The sequence below is a fragment of the Brassica napus genome, chromosome A7, assembly GCF_020379485.1.
Source record: "Brassica napus cultivar Da-Ae chromosome A7, Da-Ae, whole genome shotgun sequence".
NCBI lineage: Eukaryota > Viridiplantae > Streptophyta > Magnoliopsida > Brassicales > Brassicaceae > Brassica > Brassica napus.
The window spans coordinates 11,524,020-11,538,380 of NC_063440.1; the positions used below are offsets into that span (position 1 = coordinate 11,524,020).

A 14,361-nucleotide genomic window follows, 5' to 3' on the forward strand; every position below is an offset into this window, starting at 1 on the left:
TTTTGAATTTCTTAAAATGACTTTAAATTATAAAAATGAGGAAACCTTATATGTTATATTTTTTTTAAACGAATTTAAAATACAAAAATGAGGACACCTTATATGTTATATTTTTCTTATATGTTAGATTTTTTCTTATATGTTATATTTTGATTTTTTTAAAACGACTTTCAATTAATGTAAGTTTTCCGTAAGTATACGACTAAAAACATTAAAATGACATGTATCAATTCGATGGTTGATTTGAAAGTTTTCAAAACCATATAGAAGATAAAAGTCAAAATAATTCAACTGTGAAAACAATACTGTTCACTTTTTTCAAGAATGTGTTCGATGAAAAAAATAAGGTTTTAAGTCATAATTTGTTTAATGTCCAATCCGATCAACTCATGATGTATTAATTATACTTTTGTTCCATTATTTTTAATAAAAATTGATCCGATTCATTGGAAAGAAATTATATAATAACAACAATAAATATTTTATATATATAAATAAAATGATCAAATGTATAAAAGAAACTATAGATAATATATACAAATAAACTCACCCTGCGCAAGGCGCAGGTCTTATCCTAGTGTCAGAGTTAAAACGCCACGACCAAGAATTTAATTCATTACACAACTCTTTGCAACAACAAGTACAAGAAAAAAAACATTAAATGCTACTAACATTTATTTGTCGAGAATCCAATGAGAGAATTCGCCAAATCGAAACCAACACGTGTCCCTTGCTGCTGCACGTTTCCGATAATCGCAAGCGAACTCGCCGTCGGTGCAAACGCAAGACAGAAAGTCCCCACCGAGTCAACCGGAATCATGTAATTCTTCGCCGGCAAAGCCAACATGTTCCCGCCGGGAAAATGAAAAGCCACCGTGGGGACCTCAATCGTCGTTTTAGCCGCCAGGTTGTAACACGTGTCGAACATCGCAACTCCGGCGGCTTTCTCCAAGTCCGTCGTCCCTTTCACGAACGCGTCTCTGAGCGAGTTGTAGATTCCCGTCTGGAGCCGAGTCACGGCGGTTCCCGAGTCGATAATGATCCCTCCGCCTCCCGACTCGTCCACCTCGAAAGAAGAGCTCGGAATCTGAAGCATCTCGCCGCCGACGCTTATCCCGGTGAGTCCAAGGTAGTAGAACGTGTCGAGCTGGTGGTTACGCAGCAGCGGAGCCACGACGGCGTCGGGAGATAAATCCGACCCGAACTCTACGGTGGAAACCGAGTCCGAGTCGCGGTCGACGAGGCAGTAAGAGAACGACGTCGTGTTCAGCTGCGACGGCAGAGCCAGCAAACCGCCGCCGAGACCGAGCAAACCGGCGGCGCCAACGAACAGTCCTTGGTTGCTGTGTCCACACCCGACGGCGACGTTATCGACGGAAGCTGAGCCGATGGTGAGCGTCTCGGTGGCGAGATCGCCGACGGTGTAAGAGCCGTCTCCGTAAGAAACCTCGTAGAGACACGTGGCGTTCCTGCATTCGGAGACTTCGAGGGCCTTGCACTGAGGAGTGTCGCAAGAGAGTGTAGAGTAAGAAGAGGAAGACGACGGCTCGAAGATGGGCTCGGTCTGGTGGTAACAGTCGGCGCAAGGGGCGCACTGTAGCCAGTTCACGTCGCTTCCGGTATCGAGCACCATGTAGACCTCACGCGCCGGGTTTCCGATACCCACGCGTGTGAAGTACTCGCCGCTTCCTTGAGTCGTGCCGGAGATCAAAGGAGCTTCGATCTCTTGCTGCTCCGTGGTGTACATTGTGGTAATAACGGGCTTGAGATCTGCTTTGGTTATGTTGTTAACGGCTAGATCTAAACGAGCCATGAGGGATTTGACTCGGGCTGAGTCACGGTCGAGTCTAGCTAGCGTGAGAGACTTGTAGTCTGAGTGCTCATTTCCTTGGACGGAGGCTCGTGAATGAAGCTGCAAGCTAAATGAAGAGGACGAAAAAGATGGAGTGTGACATTTTTCTTCTAGCTGGTTCAGCTGAAACGACGACGCACCCTTGGTTTTGCGAATGGAGTCGGAGACATCAAGAATCGTTGAAGTAGTGACAGAGATCCTTGGCAAGATTCTGGAAGTAACCGAAGAATGTGAAACGAGGAAGAAGATGAAGAGAACAAAGCAACGGTGAGAAAACATTTTTAGTTCCCGACCGTTAGATAGACCAAGAGTGAGAGATCTTCTCTCACTTATTAAAGAGAGAGAGAGCAAGACAAAAGTGAGTTTTGTGGTGGGGGAGGGAAGAAAGTGAGACAAAAGTGAGTTTTGTGGTGTTTTGCAGATTCCAAGGAGATTTATATACGAGCAAGTATCTTTGGAAGAAACAAGAAGATATATAAATGGTTAAAGAGGAAGAGGAGGTTTCTTCATCGTCTTTAGGTGTGAAGATTAATTATAACTTCGTTTTATGATCTCAATGCGGTTAGTGTGGCGCTTATTAGTATATATCTATCTTGTTTAGAATCTCATATTCTAATCACTTTTTCATCTTCGTCCTTATTTAAGTGTTTTTGACAACGAGCTTAGCTTTTTGCTAATGACTTTCAAGTAACTGACAGCTCATCCATTTCGTATTCTATTACCCAAGCAAATACATAATAAAACTATTATGGTATTAAACAATGTAGCTAAGCAAAGTAAAAAAGGCTTTTATAAAATACACACTTGCGTGATAATGCATATCAAAATTTGGTTCATTAGTAAGAAGTTCATAAACTTAAAGATTCAGAAATAAAATCATAAATTCAAAATCTAGTTTAAGCTTTTGCTTCTTGTTTTTTCTTTAAGAAAAAGTAATTGAATTAGGTTAGTGTAGGATAAAATTGAAGTAAATTAGTCCTTAGATATGCCATACACTAATTATTAAGTGTTCATTTCACTTTTACGTTCCTAAGAGCATGATTAACCAGAGCATGATTAACCGGAGTTCTTAATTTGGAGTTCTTAACTCATGATTTGACACTTTTTTTTACACTTTTCGGCTAAGAGTCGGCTTTTATATTTCTTATTTAAGAGACGGTTCTTAGCTTTTTTTAGTTAAAAGTTAAGAAACGGTTTTTAGATTTTCTTAGTTAAAAGCTAAGAACCCCACCTAAGAGCCCAGGTTAATCATGGTCTAAGGCGTCCCTTTGCCATCTCCAAATGGTCCCTGTCCCGGAGACGTTTCCATTACGGATACGGCAAGCAAAATGACGTCCCCGTGCAACATAGGTACACAATATATCCCAGAGATAAACATGTGGCCAAGGCTCCTTTGTGTCTTCAAGCAAAGGAGACACCTGAAAAATAAACCACAACATAAAGATGAATCAGTAATCACAATCAAACACGACATATCAGTAATCACAATATCAAAACATACATCGGCCACTGAAAGACGTCTTATGTTGAAGATCACGTTGCAAAGCAAAAAAATATCGTCTTAGTATAGATGCATGACATTTGAGAACAAGCCTTTGTGCAGACAATTGTCTCTCCACAGAATCTGGAAAAAAAAACAAATGTTATTGTTTGTACAAACAAAACAAACACAAAAAATAGAATAAAGAATGACTACCTCTGAAACAACCATCACAAAACTTATGTCCGCAGTTAATCCTCAAACAAGATACTAATGTTTTACGGAACGAACAATAGGAATAGACGTCAAGTGGTGGAGACTCCGTTATGCAATTAGTTTTTGTTTTCTTGCCACTTAAGGCGTCTATGGGTAATCAAAGTGAATCGAATTAATCTACTTTCACCTGGAAGTTTTTTTGGGGAATTTTATATTTACCAATTTCATATACCATTATTTACCTTTACCACTATTAAAGGATCATTTTCAAAAATACATTTTTAATTAAGTGGCAAAAGAATCTTATACTCGTGTTCAATATATATAATAAATAATTATTTAAATAAAATAAAATAAAACAAAATAAAAATAAAATTGAAAATTATGTTTGAACCTATTTTTTAAAAAATTATATTTTTTAAGTATTTATTTTATATATTTATTGGAATCCTAAATTTCACATTCTAAAAAGAGCAATTCTCTCAAATAGCCTTTTTAAGTTTTTGTCACAAAAATAGACCTCGAAAACTAAAATGACCAAAATAGCATTTTTATTTTGAAAATTTTAATTTTTTTTTATTTTTTAAAATTTGAAATCATATCCACAAAACCCCACTCCTCAACTCTAAACCCTAAACTTTAAACCCTAAACCCTAAACCTTAAACCCTAAATCCCACTTCTTAACTCTAGACCTTAATGTCTAGATTAATTAACTTCAGAGATATAAGTGTATATTTACTTCTTTTGATAAAACATTTAAGTTTATTTTGGTCAATTTTATTTTTAAGGTCTATATTTGTGACAAAAACCTTTTTAGGTCTATTCAAGAGAAATTTTCTTCAAAAAACCCTATTCGACCCTTCAAATCTAGATTAGTTAACTTTATGAGTATAAATGTCTTTTACCATTCATTAAAAGTAAGGCTAAAATTGATTAATGTAAACATAAAAATTAGTATTATGAATATAATATTTGTGTCTTTCCTGAAGTTCTTTTACCATCAGAAAAAGACTTTGATTCGTCAATTAATCTAATTATTTATTAAATTTGATATCGGTTAAAATCGAGTTAAAAATAAGGTTTTGATTGGGGAGCGGGAAAAAAGTGGATGACACACTTAGGTGTAGGAACCACTATCTGTCTTCCCATTCAAGAATTTTTGCAAACTAAAATATGATCCGTCTTATATATTAGTATTATATATTTGACTGCATGCAGTCAAGATTTGTGCGTAAAATTAAAGAACTGCCATGTACAGTAATCACATTGCAATTGTGGAGTAGTTTTGGCGTTTCTTTCATTTTTATTATTAAATTTCATTTTTTTCATATATTGCAATTGTTGACTTTTATGTTCTGAGAATAACTGTTAAATAAAATACTTGTCTAATAATTTTGGTTTGAACCAAATAATTCAATTAATTTTGATGTACATTAAATTTATTTTCTAATTAATCTTTAACTGAGCTATATATTATAGATAATTTTCATATTTCAATACAATTTAATATTTGTGAAGAAAAAATAATTGATTAAATTTTAAAATCAATATAACATCTACCTTTTCTAAAATAGTTTGTTTGAATTAGTTATGAAAATATATCTGATTTATTTATAATATTTAATGAATTCAAAACAACTATTTTAAATAATTTAATTTAATTATAAATACGACAAAAAATCTAATTATAAATTAAATAATAATTTAATTTTTAAAAGTAATTTTAAAATTATTTTACTCCGTCTTTTTCAAAATAAAAAATAAAATTATTTTTAAAATATCCACAGTCAGATACATATTTAATTTTAAAACTCAAAATAATAATATATATGTTTAAATTTTTTTATTAGATTTTAAATAAAATTTTATATTTTCATTTATAAAATATTTTTAAAATAACAATTTTTAGTTATGAAAATAAATAGTATTATAAAGGATTAATTTAAATTAGCATAATACTTTGGACCACTTTTTATCCACTTTTTCCATTCAAACATATGTTCTGAACCGCTAGATCCGCTAGATCCACACTTGAACCGCTTGATCCGCTTGATCCACTCTTGTTCCGCTCAAAACGCTTGATCCGCTAGATCCGCAACGCTTGATCCGCTTTTTCCATTCGGACCCTAAGTATAGTAGGATCAGGACGAATCAAATCAACTAGGTGCTTTGGCGAATCAAAGTCTCATCCAATTACTTTTTTTTGTGCAACTGTCTCATCCAATAAGAAGTTGTGATAAAGACCTATATTCTCACGTGACGTCTTTATCGTGATCCGACCATACATCACCGCAGTCCTACCGAACAAATTAGCATATAAGTACTACTCCCTCTGGATTTAAATGTATGATGTTTAAGGTTTTACACACATATTAAGAAACAATAAATACACTATTTTAATTGTTACTTTTTGGTTATATCAATAAAGTTTCACCACTCATAATTTTACTTTTTAATTTATGTTTAAATTTTAAAAATAAATACATTAATTATATCTCAAAATATCATACATTTGTATACAAAATAAAAAGATAGAACATCATACATTCGTATCCGGAGGGAGTAATTTTTAAAAGTCAAGTGGAGTCTTTTGGGACCCACATAGAACTAAATCGTTGGATGCTATCTATTCACGTGGCGAGATCTAAAGTGCTAGAGAATCCGAATCAATTTTTACACGTAAAAGCCCCAAAAAAGCATTCATCTTTTGCACTTGAACAAACTTTTGTGGGAGAGCGTGTGTCGTCTCTCTTCCCTCTCAGCAGATCACTCCGTTGACTCTGTACCAGCCGGAAAAGATCGAAACATTCGGAGCTAACTCGGCAGCCATGAGCTCGGTTTTGCAGGTACGGTAAAAAAAAAGATTCCTTTTTTTTTTCTTCTCTGAGGATCATTGAGGGAGCTCAGCTAATTAATCTGGTTGTGTTACTATTAATGGTTTTTTTTTCTTGTAGGGATTTACGAAGTCACTCGCCATGACTTTCTTGTCGGAGATTGGCGACAAGACGTTTTTCGCTGCAGCTGTAAGTGTTACATGCATCTTTGCTTTATGTGATTTGGAGGGTTTAAGGTTGAAGAAGGTCACTGGCTTTTCTGATCAAAAGACCGAATCTTTGTAGGATTTGCATGTTCGTAATTAAAAATATTTTTTTTAATCACGTTTTGTAAGATTAATCTCTTTTTTTTTTACTTAAATCAGATTTTGGAGAATTTAAGGTTAAAGAAAGTCATTGGCTTTTCTGATCAAATACCAAATCTTTGTCGGATTTGCATGTTCCTGATTGGAAACTAGTGTTTTGCTTGTTTAGAATCTGTTACATGTCTACTTGAGAGAGAGAGAGTGTATGTACTTGTGTTCTTTTATCATGTTTTTGTAAGATTAATCATTTTTTTTTTTTACTTAATCAGATTCTAGCGATGCGTTATCCAAGGAGACTTGTGTTGGCTGGTTGTGTATCGGCTCTAATTGTAAGCTTTCTTTACGACTCATTTTGACTAAGTAAGTGAGATTTTGGAAGGAGCTCATGAGGGAGGGTCTTTTGCTAATTCTTTTAGGTCATGACTATCCTCTCTGCTACTGTTGGATGGGCTGCTCCTAATCTGGTATGTCTTCTTTTTTTTTTTTAACATTTGAACTCAGATTTTAGTTTGATGGAAAGTTTCAGTTTTTTTTTTTATTAACTAAATGGTGACAGTTCAACCCTCGTTGGTTGCAGATCCCTCGCAAATGGACGCATCACATAACAACATTGTTGTTTTTTGGTTTTGGGCTGTGGTCTTTATGGGACGGTTTTAAACAAGGAGGAGGAGGGTAATAATAATCATTCTTCATTAAGTTTTCATGTCATGAGGGTGAAAAATTGAGGTGCTATCTGATTCTACTTTGTTGGCAGGGGCTCAGAAGAATTAGCTGAAGTTGAAGCAGAACTGGTCTGTTTCGTCTTTCTTCCCGCTCCTTGTCACGTTTTAGATTTTAATGTTTTTGACTTTATGATGTGTGTGTTTGTTTATCATAGGATTCTGATTTGAAGACTAATGGTAAAGCTACAAAAGACAAGGTATGGAACTAAAATCACAGACTGCGTGTGGGAATTGCATGTGCTATGTCCTGTCTTTTTCACAACGCCATTTCTTTGTTCATTGTAGGTTGAAGATGAAAACAAAAAGCAGAAAAGGCCGTTCCTCACACAGTTCTTCTCTCCAATTTTTCTCAAGGTAAACTATAGACAAATCCTCTCAGAATCTGCTCTCTTTGGCAGCAGCTACCTTTCTGAAATAAGTTTCATGTTTCCCCTCTCCTCTTGCAGGCATTTTCAATTAATTTCTTTGGTGAATTTGGTGACAAGAGTCAGGTTAGCTCTCGCTTACTTGATTGATTCAGTCTAAATGATTCACCATAATTCCTTTTCTTATGTTCTTTCTAGCTTGCTACAATTGGTTTAGCTGCAGATGAAAATCCGTTTGGGGTGGTCCTTGGTGGAATTGTGTAAGTTTCACTATAAAACTGTTTCTCAATTGTTTTCTGTGTCTGCATCACAATAGTGGAATCAATGTTTGCTGACGAATTCGTGTCTTCTACACAGCGCACAGCTATTGTGCACCACTGCTGCTGTGATTGGAGGAAAGAGCTTAGCGTCTCAGATATCCGAACGAATAGTAAACATCTCTCTTTGTCACATTCACATTTGAGATCAATTTTAAACTCAGGTCTTGTAAATTTTGTTGTTGTTGTTTCAGGTTGCTCTTTCTGGTGGAATGCTTTTCATTATCTTTGGCATCCAATCGTTTCTTACTTCTGTTGAGACCTAGTGCTTCCAACCCCCCCCCCCCCCCCCCCAACATTTATTTCTGGTATAAATTTGAAATCCTAATATATTCATCAGCCATTTAGACAGGGCCGGCTCAAAAACAACATGGCTCTTTGGCAAAATAACTTTAATTTTTTTTTTACATATATTTATAGATAGTTTTAAAAAAATTTGGGTCCCTATTCCTAATTTTTTTAAAAAAAACTGAGCTCCTTTTCTAATACTATTTTTGTAAAAAACTAAAGGCCCTGCATTTAGACAAATGCTCTTCTGTCTTACTATACTTGTTTTTTGTAGGGAGAGCTGAAGATAATGATGAAGAACGTTACTATCCATAGTTTCTTAGATACTTAATCATGATACGAGATGTTTACAAAAGTTATTACAAATCTAATCTGAACTACTTTCTCCCGTGAAAAAAATATTAAACTTGGCTGAAGCAGCCCCATCAAAGTATCTAACAACAGTAAAGTTTTAGTTAATCTGTGTTTTTTTGTTATTTACGAGTGGTTCTTATATGTGAATGCGTACGAAGAGAAATCTATATGATATAATCATATAAGTAACAGTATGCGAGAGTCTTTGATACAATGCGGTGAAAATAAATATTACCAGGGAAATAAATATTAACAGTATGTGGCAGCTGTTGTTGTTGTTGCTAATTTGTTATTTACGAGTGGTTCTTATATGTGAATGCGTACGAAGAGAAATCTATATGATATAATCATATAAGTAACAGTATGCGAGAGTCTTTGATACAATGCGGTGAAAATAAATATGTGGCAGCTGTTGTTGTTGTGGCAGCTGTTGTTGTTGTTGCTAATTTGTTACCAGGGAAATAAATATTAAACACAACCATATCATGGGAGGAAACAATCACAGTCAAACAAACGATTCTATAACTCCCAATAATCCTTCTACTATCTACACACATGCTTATTTGCAAAACTTTCTCTAGATCAATTTCAGACTCCAATTCTAAACTATTCTAACAACTCTTACCAACTCTCTTAACAACCATTAATTTAACAACTAAACTTGTTCTACTACTCAACTCTTCTTTGGCTTCTTGTCGTGTTGGTTCTCATTTCTTATCTTCATTTGTTTTTTGTGGTTTACTTTTCTTCTTTACGAATTTCCTCTCTCTTTTTTTTGCAGGTATAATATTATCAAGGAATCAGCTACGGTATCTCAACAATGTTATGCCCACTAAGATAACATAGTTACATAGATCCATGAAACTGATGCAAAGGAAGCAAGCGTATTAATCCTTTTATTTTTAATTTATCCTTTTATTTTTAATTTGTTTGCTTGTATGAGCAGTTGAGCCTGGAAAATTGAGCACGGGCCGCTTGGCCCTATGTTTCGAGTGTAAAATAAATGTTTTTGTCTTTAGGATAAGTTAATTGGATAACTCCCAGTATGATGATACTACGATATTCACTGTGTTGAATGTGCACGCGCTTTGGTGTAGCTAGGTATGTATGCATGTGGCTCTTCGATAACGTGAAAAGTCAGAAGAGGAAACGCGGCTTCCAAGAAGATTCTCTCTTTTTTTCCATTTGGTGCGTTTCTCCCTCCCTACTCGCATAGAATATTCCTCCAACCATATATGAAAATAAAATAAATTAGTCTTTTGCTGCGTTGTTTTTACTAGCGTTGAAAATGTAAACTATTGCTATTAATAATATCTTGTGAACTAATAAATTCATTATAGATGCATTTAGTTTTGTACTCCCTCCGTTTTTTAATACTCCCTCCGTTTTCTAATATAAGTCGTTGTAGAGAAATTTTTTGTTCCAAATTATATGTCGTTTTCGGTTTTCTATGTAAAATTTATTAGTAATTAATGTTGTATAACCAATGGTAATATATCTTTTACTTTTCTATTGGTTGAATTTTGGTTAAGTAAATAATTAATGATGTTTTTGTTTAGAAAATATAAGAAATTAATGGTTTTCTTAATCTACGCGCATAGCTGTAAAATGACTTATATAAAAAAACGGAGGGAGTATAAGTCGTTTTAGAGAAACTTTTTTTGTTCCAAATTATATGTCGTTTTCGGTTTTCTATGTAAAATTTATTAATAGTTAATGTTGTATGACCAATGGTAATATATCTTCTATTTTTTTATTAGTTGAATTGTGGTTAGGTAAATAATTAATGATGTTTTTGTTTAGAAAATATAAAAAGTTAATGATTTTCTTAATCTGCGTGCATAGCTGTAAAACGACTTATATTAAAAAACGAAGAGAGTATAATTTTGCTTAATTACCTTTTATGTGGTCCCCCATACACTATTTTAGTACTCCCTCCGTTTTTTAATATAAGTCGTTTTAGAGAAACTTTTTTGTTCCAAATTATATGTCGTTTTCGGTTTTCTATGTAAAATTTATTAATAGTTAATGTTGTATGACCAATGGTAATATATCTTCTATTTTTTTATTGGTTGAATTGTGGTTAGGTAAATAATTAATGATGTTTTTGTTTAGAAAGTATAAAAAATTAATGATTTTCTTAATCTGCGTGCATAGCTGTAAACGACTTATATTAAAAAACTAGGTGTTTTGCCCGCACTTGCGGGCTTAATAATTTTATAAAATTTTGTAAAGAAATATATTATCAATTCAAAAAATTTGAATAAGTTATTTTCATGTTTTTAAAATATTTAATAATTAATTTAATATTAAATTTTCTATATGCGCTAAAGTTTTTTATTTTAATAAAATATCTATTATTATGTAAAATAATCCTCAAAACATTTATATATACATAAAACTATATACATGAATTTATATTTATTTTAATATAATATAGTAAAAGATAGAAGATTTATGGGGTTTTAACGTTAAAACCTCTCAACTAATTTTTTTTTATATTGACATGTAATAAAAATTATCTAAAATTATTTATTAAAATTAATAATTGAGTATAAAATATGATTAATATTTTTTGAATAATATTAAGTTATATGTTTTCTGTGTGTTTTTAGTTTTAATTTTTTAGTATTTAAATTTTTATTAAAATATATTTTCGGATAACAACACAAAATATATAGGAATTATCTTTTATTTTAAAATATATCTTTCAGATTTTGGATAAGTTTTTTTATTATTAATAATAAATTATCTAACCAAATAATTTTAAATTCGTTTTTATGTTAGTTAATTTATAGATTTTATTCATTAAGGGTATAAACGATATTAACCACTCTAACTTTTAACTTGAGAGCTCGATTCCAAAAATTTACTTCGCAAATAATAGTATAGAAATATATCTTTCAGATTTTGGATAAGTTTTTTTATTATTAATAATAAATTATCTAACCAAATAATTTTAAATTCGTTTTTATGTTAGTTAATTTATAGATTTTATTCATTAAGGGTATAAACGATATTAACCACTCTAACTTTTAACTTGAGAGCTCGATTCCAAAAATTTACTTCGCAAATAATAGTATAGATGGAGGGAGTATATCTCAGGACTAAAATTAGTTGCTTTAAAACTTTTATGTGCTTAATTATACTCGAGATTTTTTTAATAAAATTGAAAAGAAAACATAACTGGAAATTTGATCTCCTCAGTTTGTGCGTGAAACATAATGGCCAACATAACAGGATCAGTATATTCTTCTTCCCTCGTTTTGTTTTAAAAATCCAGTTTTTCAAAATAAAAAGTGATGAATGACTAATGTGAGTAGTCGTTCTTATCTTAACGTCACGGCTCACAAGAACGCTAACGTCATTGGTGACAAGAATGAATCCCCATAATACCCGAATATTCTCCTCTATAAACACAACCCAAGTACCCAACCCATCATCTTCGCATATTTACCATTTTTTTTTTCTTTTTATCTTAAAAATCGTAAATATGGAGAAAAAAAACGCTTTTAAAAAGTAAAAAAAGATTCCATTAGGTACGCGACGGCTTGACCTCGAACCCTAATGTTTTCACACATCAATTCTAATCTCTCTCCTCTTAAAGTTTCCAACTTGAACAACAAGTTTATTTTTTTCCCTTCTCTATTTAGATCAAAAGATTCTTCTCTTTCACACCTCTTCCTTTTTTCATCTCTCTGATTTATGGTCTCTAATCCAAACTGGTCTGATAATCGAAGTTGCTGTCTAAGATCTCTGTACGACTATGGCTAAGAAAGGAGACAACATGGACTATACCTTGAAAAAGAAGAGATGTGAAGAATACATAGAAGCACTCGAAGAAGAACAAAAGAAGATCCAAGTTTTCAAGCGTGATCTTCCCCTATGTTTATCGCTCGTTACACAAGGTAATACTAATACATATTAGATATATATACGCTTTCAGATCTTCTATTATTTTTCAGGTTTCTAAATTGTCGTTTGTTTACTAAAAAAGCGATCGAGTCGTACCGGAAGGAGTTATCGGAATTTTCCAGGTCAGAACACATTCAACCAGAAGGTTCTGAGCGGACTACAAGTGAATGTGAAGGCAGAGACGGTTGCATTGCCTTGTGTGAGGAGTTTGTGCCGATCAAATCTTGTGAACGTGTTAAAGACGATGAAGCTGAAAATAACGTTGATAAGAAGAAATCCGAATGGCTTCAGTTATGGAACCAGTCTCCTGATCCTCAGCCCATAGAGGTAAATTAATCAAAACCATTTGTTAGTGCACGAACTTTCTCAAGATCCCTTATAATTCTGATGTGTACAACAACAATAGGACCAGACAACAAACTGCGATGCGTTTCAACCGTTTCAAAAAGGAAAGCTCGCCTATGCTCAACCGTTGAAAGCAATCACTTCAACGCCGACGGCGTCGAGTTCAACGGCGGAAACAGGCGGAAATAAAAAAGAAATGGAGCAGCAGAAACAGTTACAAATGCATCGGAAGCAAAGGCGCTGCTGGTCGTCGGAATTACATCGGAGATTCCTTCACGCGCTTCAGAAGCTTGGAGGATCACATGGTAATTAATATTAAAATCTTTTTTATTTTATAATATTTATTAAACCTGCGGTTTGTTTGAATTGAATTTTGATTTTAATTTTGATATATGTTTTACCAAATGTGTAGTTGCTACGCCTAAGCAGATTAGAGATCTCATGCAAGTCGATGGTCTAACCAATGACGAAGTTAAAAGCCACTTACAGGTACATAATAATTATTATTTTACGTTTAACCATAATAGTTTTGCGGCTGAGCCGTTTAGTTAATCTTATATCTAGATCTGATATGAACATTATTAACCTCGATTCTCAATAATCATGGTTTATTGAATCCGTTAATTTTCTTTTATAGAAATATAGATTGCACACAAGAAGACCAGCTACTCCGACATTGACCAACGGCTGCGAAAATCCACAACAACAGCAGTTAATTGTTGTGGAAGGCATTTGGGTGCCGTCGAAAGATGCAGTGAATAACAGAGTTTACGCTCCTGTGGCAGTACAACCGCCACCACGTTCTTCACCGTCCGAACCAAGAAGCATCCAACGTTGCAAACCGCCTACAGCATCTTCTTCTACACACCCATTACACCTTCCTCTGTCATGATTAGATTAACCTCATACGGAAATTCATTTCTTTTGTAAACCAAGAAAGTTCCTTCAATGTTTTTAAGTTTTGAATAAACTCTAGAATAGAATTTTGAGTTTTATAATAGTGTTTGGATTCTTGAATAAATTTCTAGATGTATGTCTAGCAAATGATAATTAGTAAACTTTAAAGACACATCAACATATCAGATTAAATCTAAAAACATAAGTTGCCAAAAAGAAGAAAATCTCAAAACATAAACATGCTATAGGTTCAAATGTAAAACATAGAGTGGAGAATTGCGTACAAAGTCTTTGAGACTTTTTGGTCAATGTTGGTAAGTGTTACTATTATATGGCCTTTATATAATAGTTTTCGACGTAACAAATTAAGCGTGAATCATTCATTTTGTTCATAAAAAATAATTGACCATACGACCATTTAAGACATTTAAGAGAAAACGCATAAGGCGGTGATTATTAAAACAATAATA

The 14,361-nt window shown here is 33.4% G+C and overlaps 3 protein-coding genes across 4 annotated transcripts; 2 read left to right on the forward strand and 1 right to left on the reverse strand.

Annotated features, from left to right (window-relative positions):
* Positions 1-586: 586 nt before the first annotated feature.
* LOC106412198 (protein ASPARTIC PROTEASE IN GUARD CELL 1) lies at positions 587-2,379 on the reverse strand. Its single transcript, XM_013853100.3, has one exon. It carries the CDS (start codon positions 2,129-2,131, stop codon positions 668-670), a length of 1,464 nt encoding a protein of 487 aa, XP_013708554.2. The 5' UTR covers positions 2,132-2,379; the 3' UTR covers positions 587-667.
* A 3,853-nt stretch (positions 2,380-6,232) lies between these two features.
* LOC106412232 (GDT1-like protein 4) lies at positions 6,233-8,856 on the forward strand. The gene is made up of 13 exons (XM_048736692.1): positions 6,233-6,395; positions 6,504-6,572; positions 6,958-7,017; positions 7,105-7,152; positions 7,266-7,360; positions 7,443-7,479; positions 7,566-7,607; positions 7,696-7,764; positions 7,857-7,901; positions 7,974-8,035; positions 8,133-8,205; positions 8,287-8,400; positions 8,655-8,856. Exons 1-12 carry the CDS (start codon positions 6,378-6,380, stop codon positions 8,356-8,358), a joined length of 690 nt encoding a protein of 229 aa, XP_048592649.1. The 5' UTR covers positions 6,233-6,377; the 3' UTR covers positions 8,359-8,400; positions 8,655-8,856.
* Positions 8,857-9,484: 628 nt separating this feature from the next.
* On the forward strand, positions 9,485-14,013 carry LOC106411667 (transcription factor HHO3). 2 transcript variants are annotated; one of them, XM_048736691.1, is made up of 7 exons: positions 9,485-9,618; positions 9,832-9,922; positions 12,475-12,642; positions 12,732-12,976; positions 13,056-13,299; positions 13,407-13,483; positions 13,632-14,013. In XM_048736691.1, the coding sequence occupies exons 3-7, from the start codon at positions 12,501-12,503 to the stop codon at positions 13,884-13,886; spliced, it is 963 nt and encodes a 320-aa protein (XP_048592648.1). In that variant the 5' UTR covers positions 9,485-9,618; positions 9,832-9,922; positions 12,475-12,500; the 3' UTR covers positions 13,887-14,013. The 2 variants fall into 2 exon arrangements, with proteins under 2 accessions (XP_048592648.1, XP_013707926.2); XM_013852472.3 differs by lacking the exons at positions 9,485-9,618; positions 9,832-9,922 and having other exon boundaries at positions 12,187-12,642.
* The last annotated feature ends 348 nt before the right edge of the window (positions 14,014-14,361 follow it).

What these genes read in the sequence shown, in the direction of transcription:
- LOC106412198 (XM_013853100.3), bottom strand. Translation starts at nt 2,131, where the DNA reads ATGTTTTCTCACCGTTGCTTTGTTCTCTTCATCTTCTTCCTCGTTTCA.
- LOC106412232 (XM_048736692.1), top strand. An exon ending in AGACGTTTTTCGCTGCAGCT is followed by an intron (nt 6,573 to 6,957) that starts GTAAGTGTTACA and finishes TTACTTAATCAG; the next exon opens with ATTCTAGCGATGCGTTATCC. An exon ending in GTTGTGTATCGGCTCTAATT is followed by an intron (nt 7,018 to 7,104) that starts GTAAGCTTTCTT and finishes TAATTCTTTTAG; the next exon opens with GTCATGACTATCCTCTCTGC.
- LOC106411667 (XM_048736691.1), top strand. Translation starts at nt 12,501, where the DNA reads ATGGCTAAGAAAGGAGACAACATGGACTATACCTTGAAAAAGAAGAGA. An exon ending in TTTATCGCTCGTTACACAAG is followed by an intron (nt 12,643 to 12,731) that starts GTAATACTAATA and finishes TTACTAAAAAAG; the next exon opens with CGATCGAGTCGTACCGGAAG. An exon ending in CTGATCCTCAGCCCATAGAG is followed by an intron (nt 12,977 to 13,055) that starts GTAAATTAATCA and finishes CAACAACAATAG; the next exon opens with GACCAGACAACAAACTGCGA.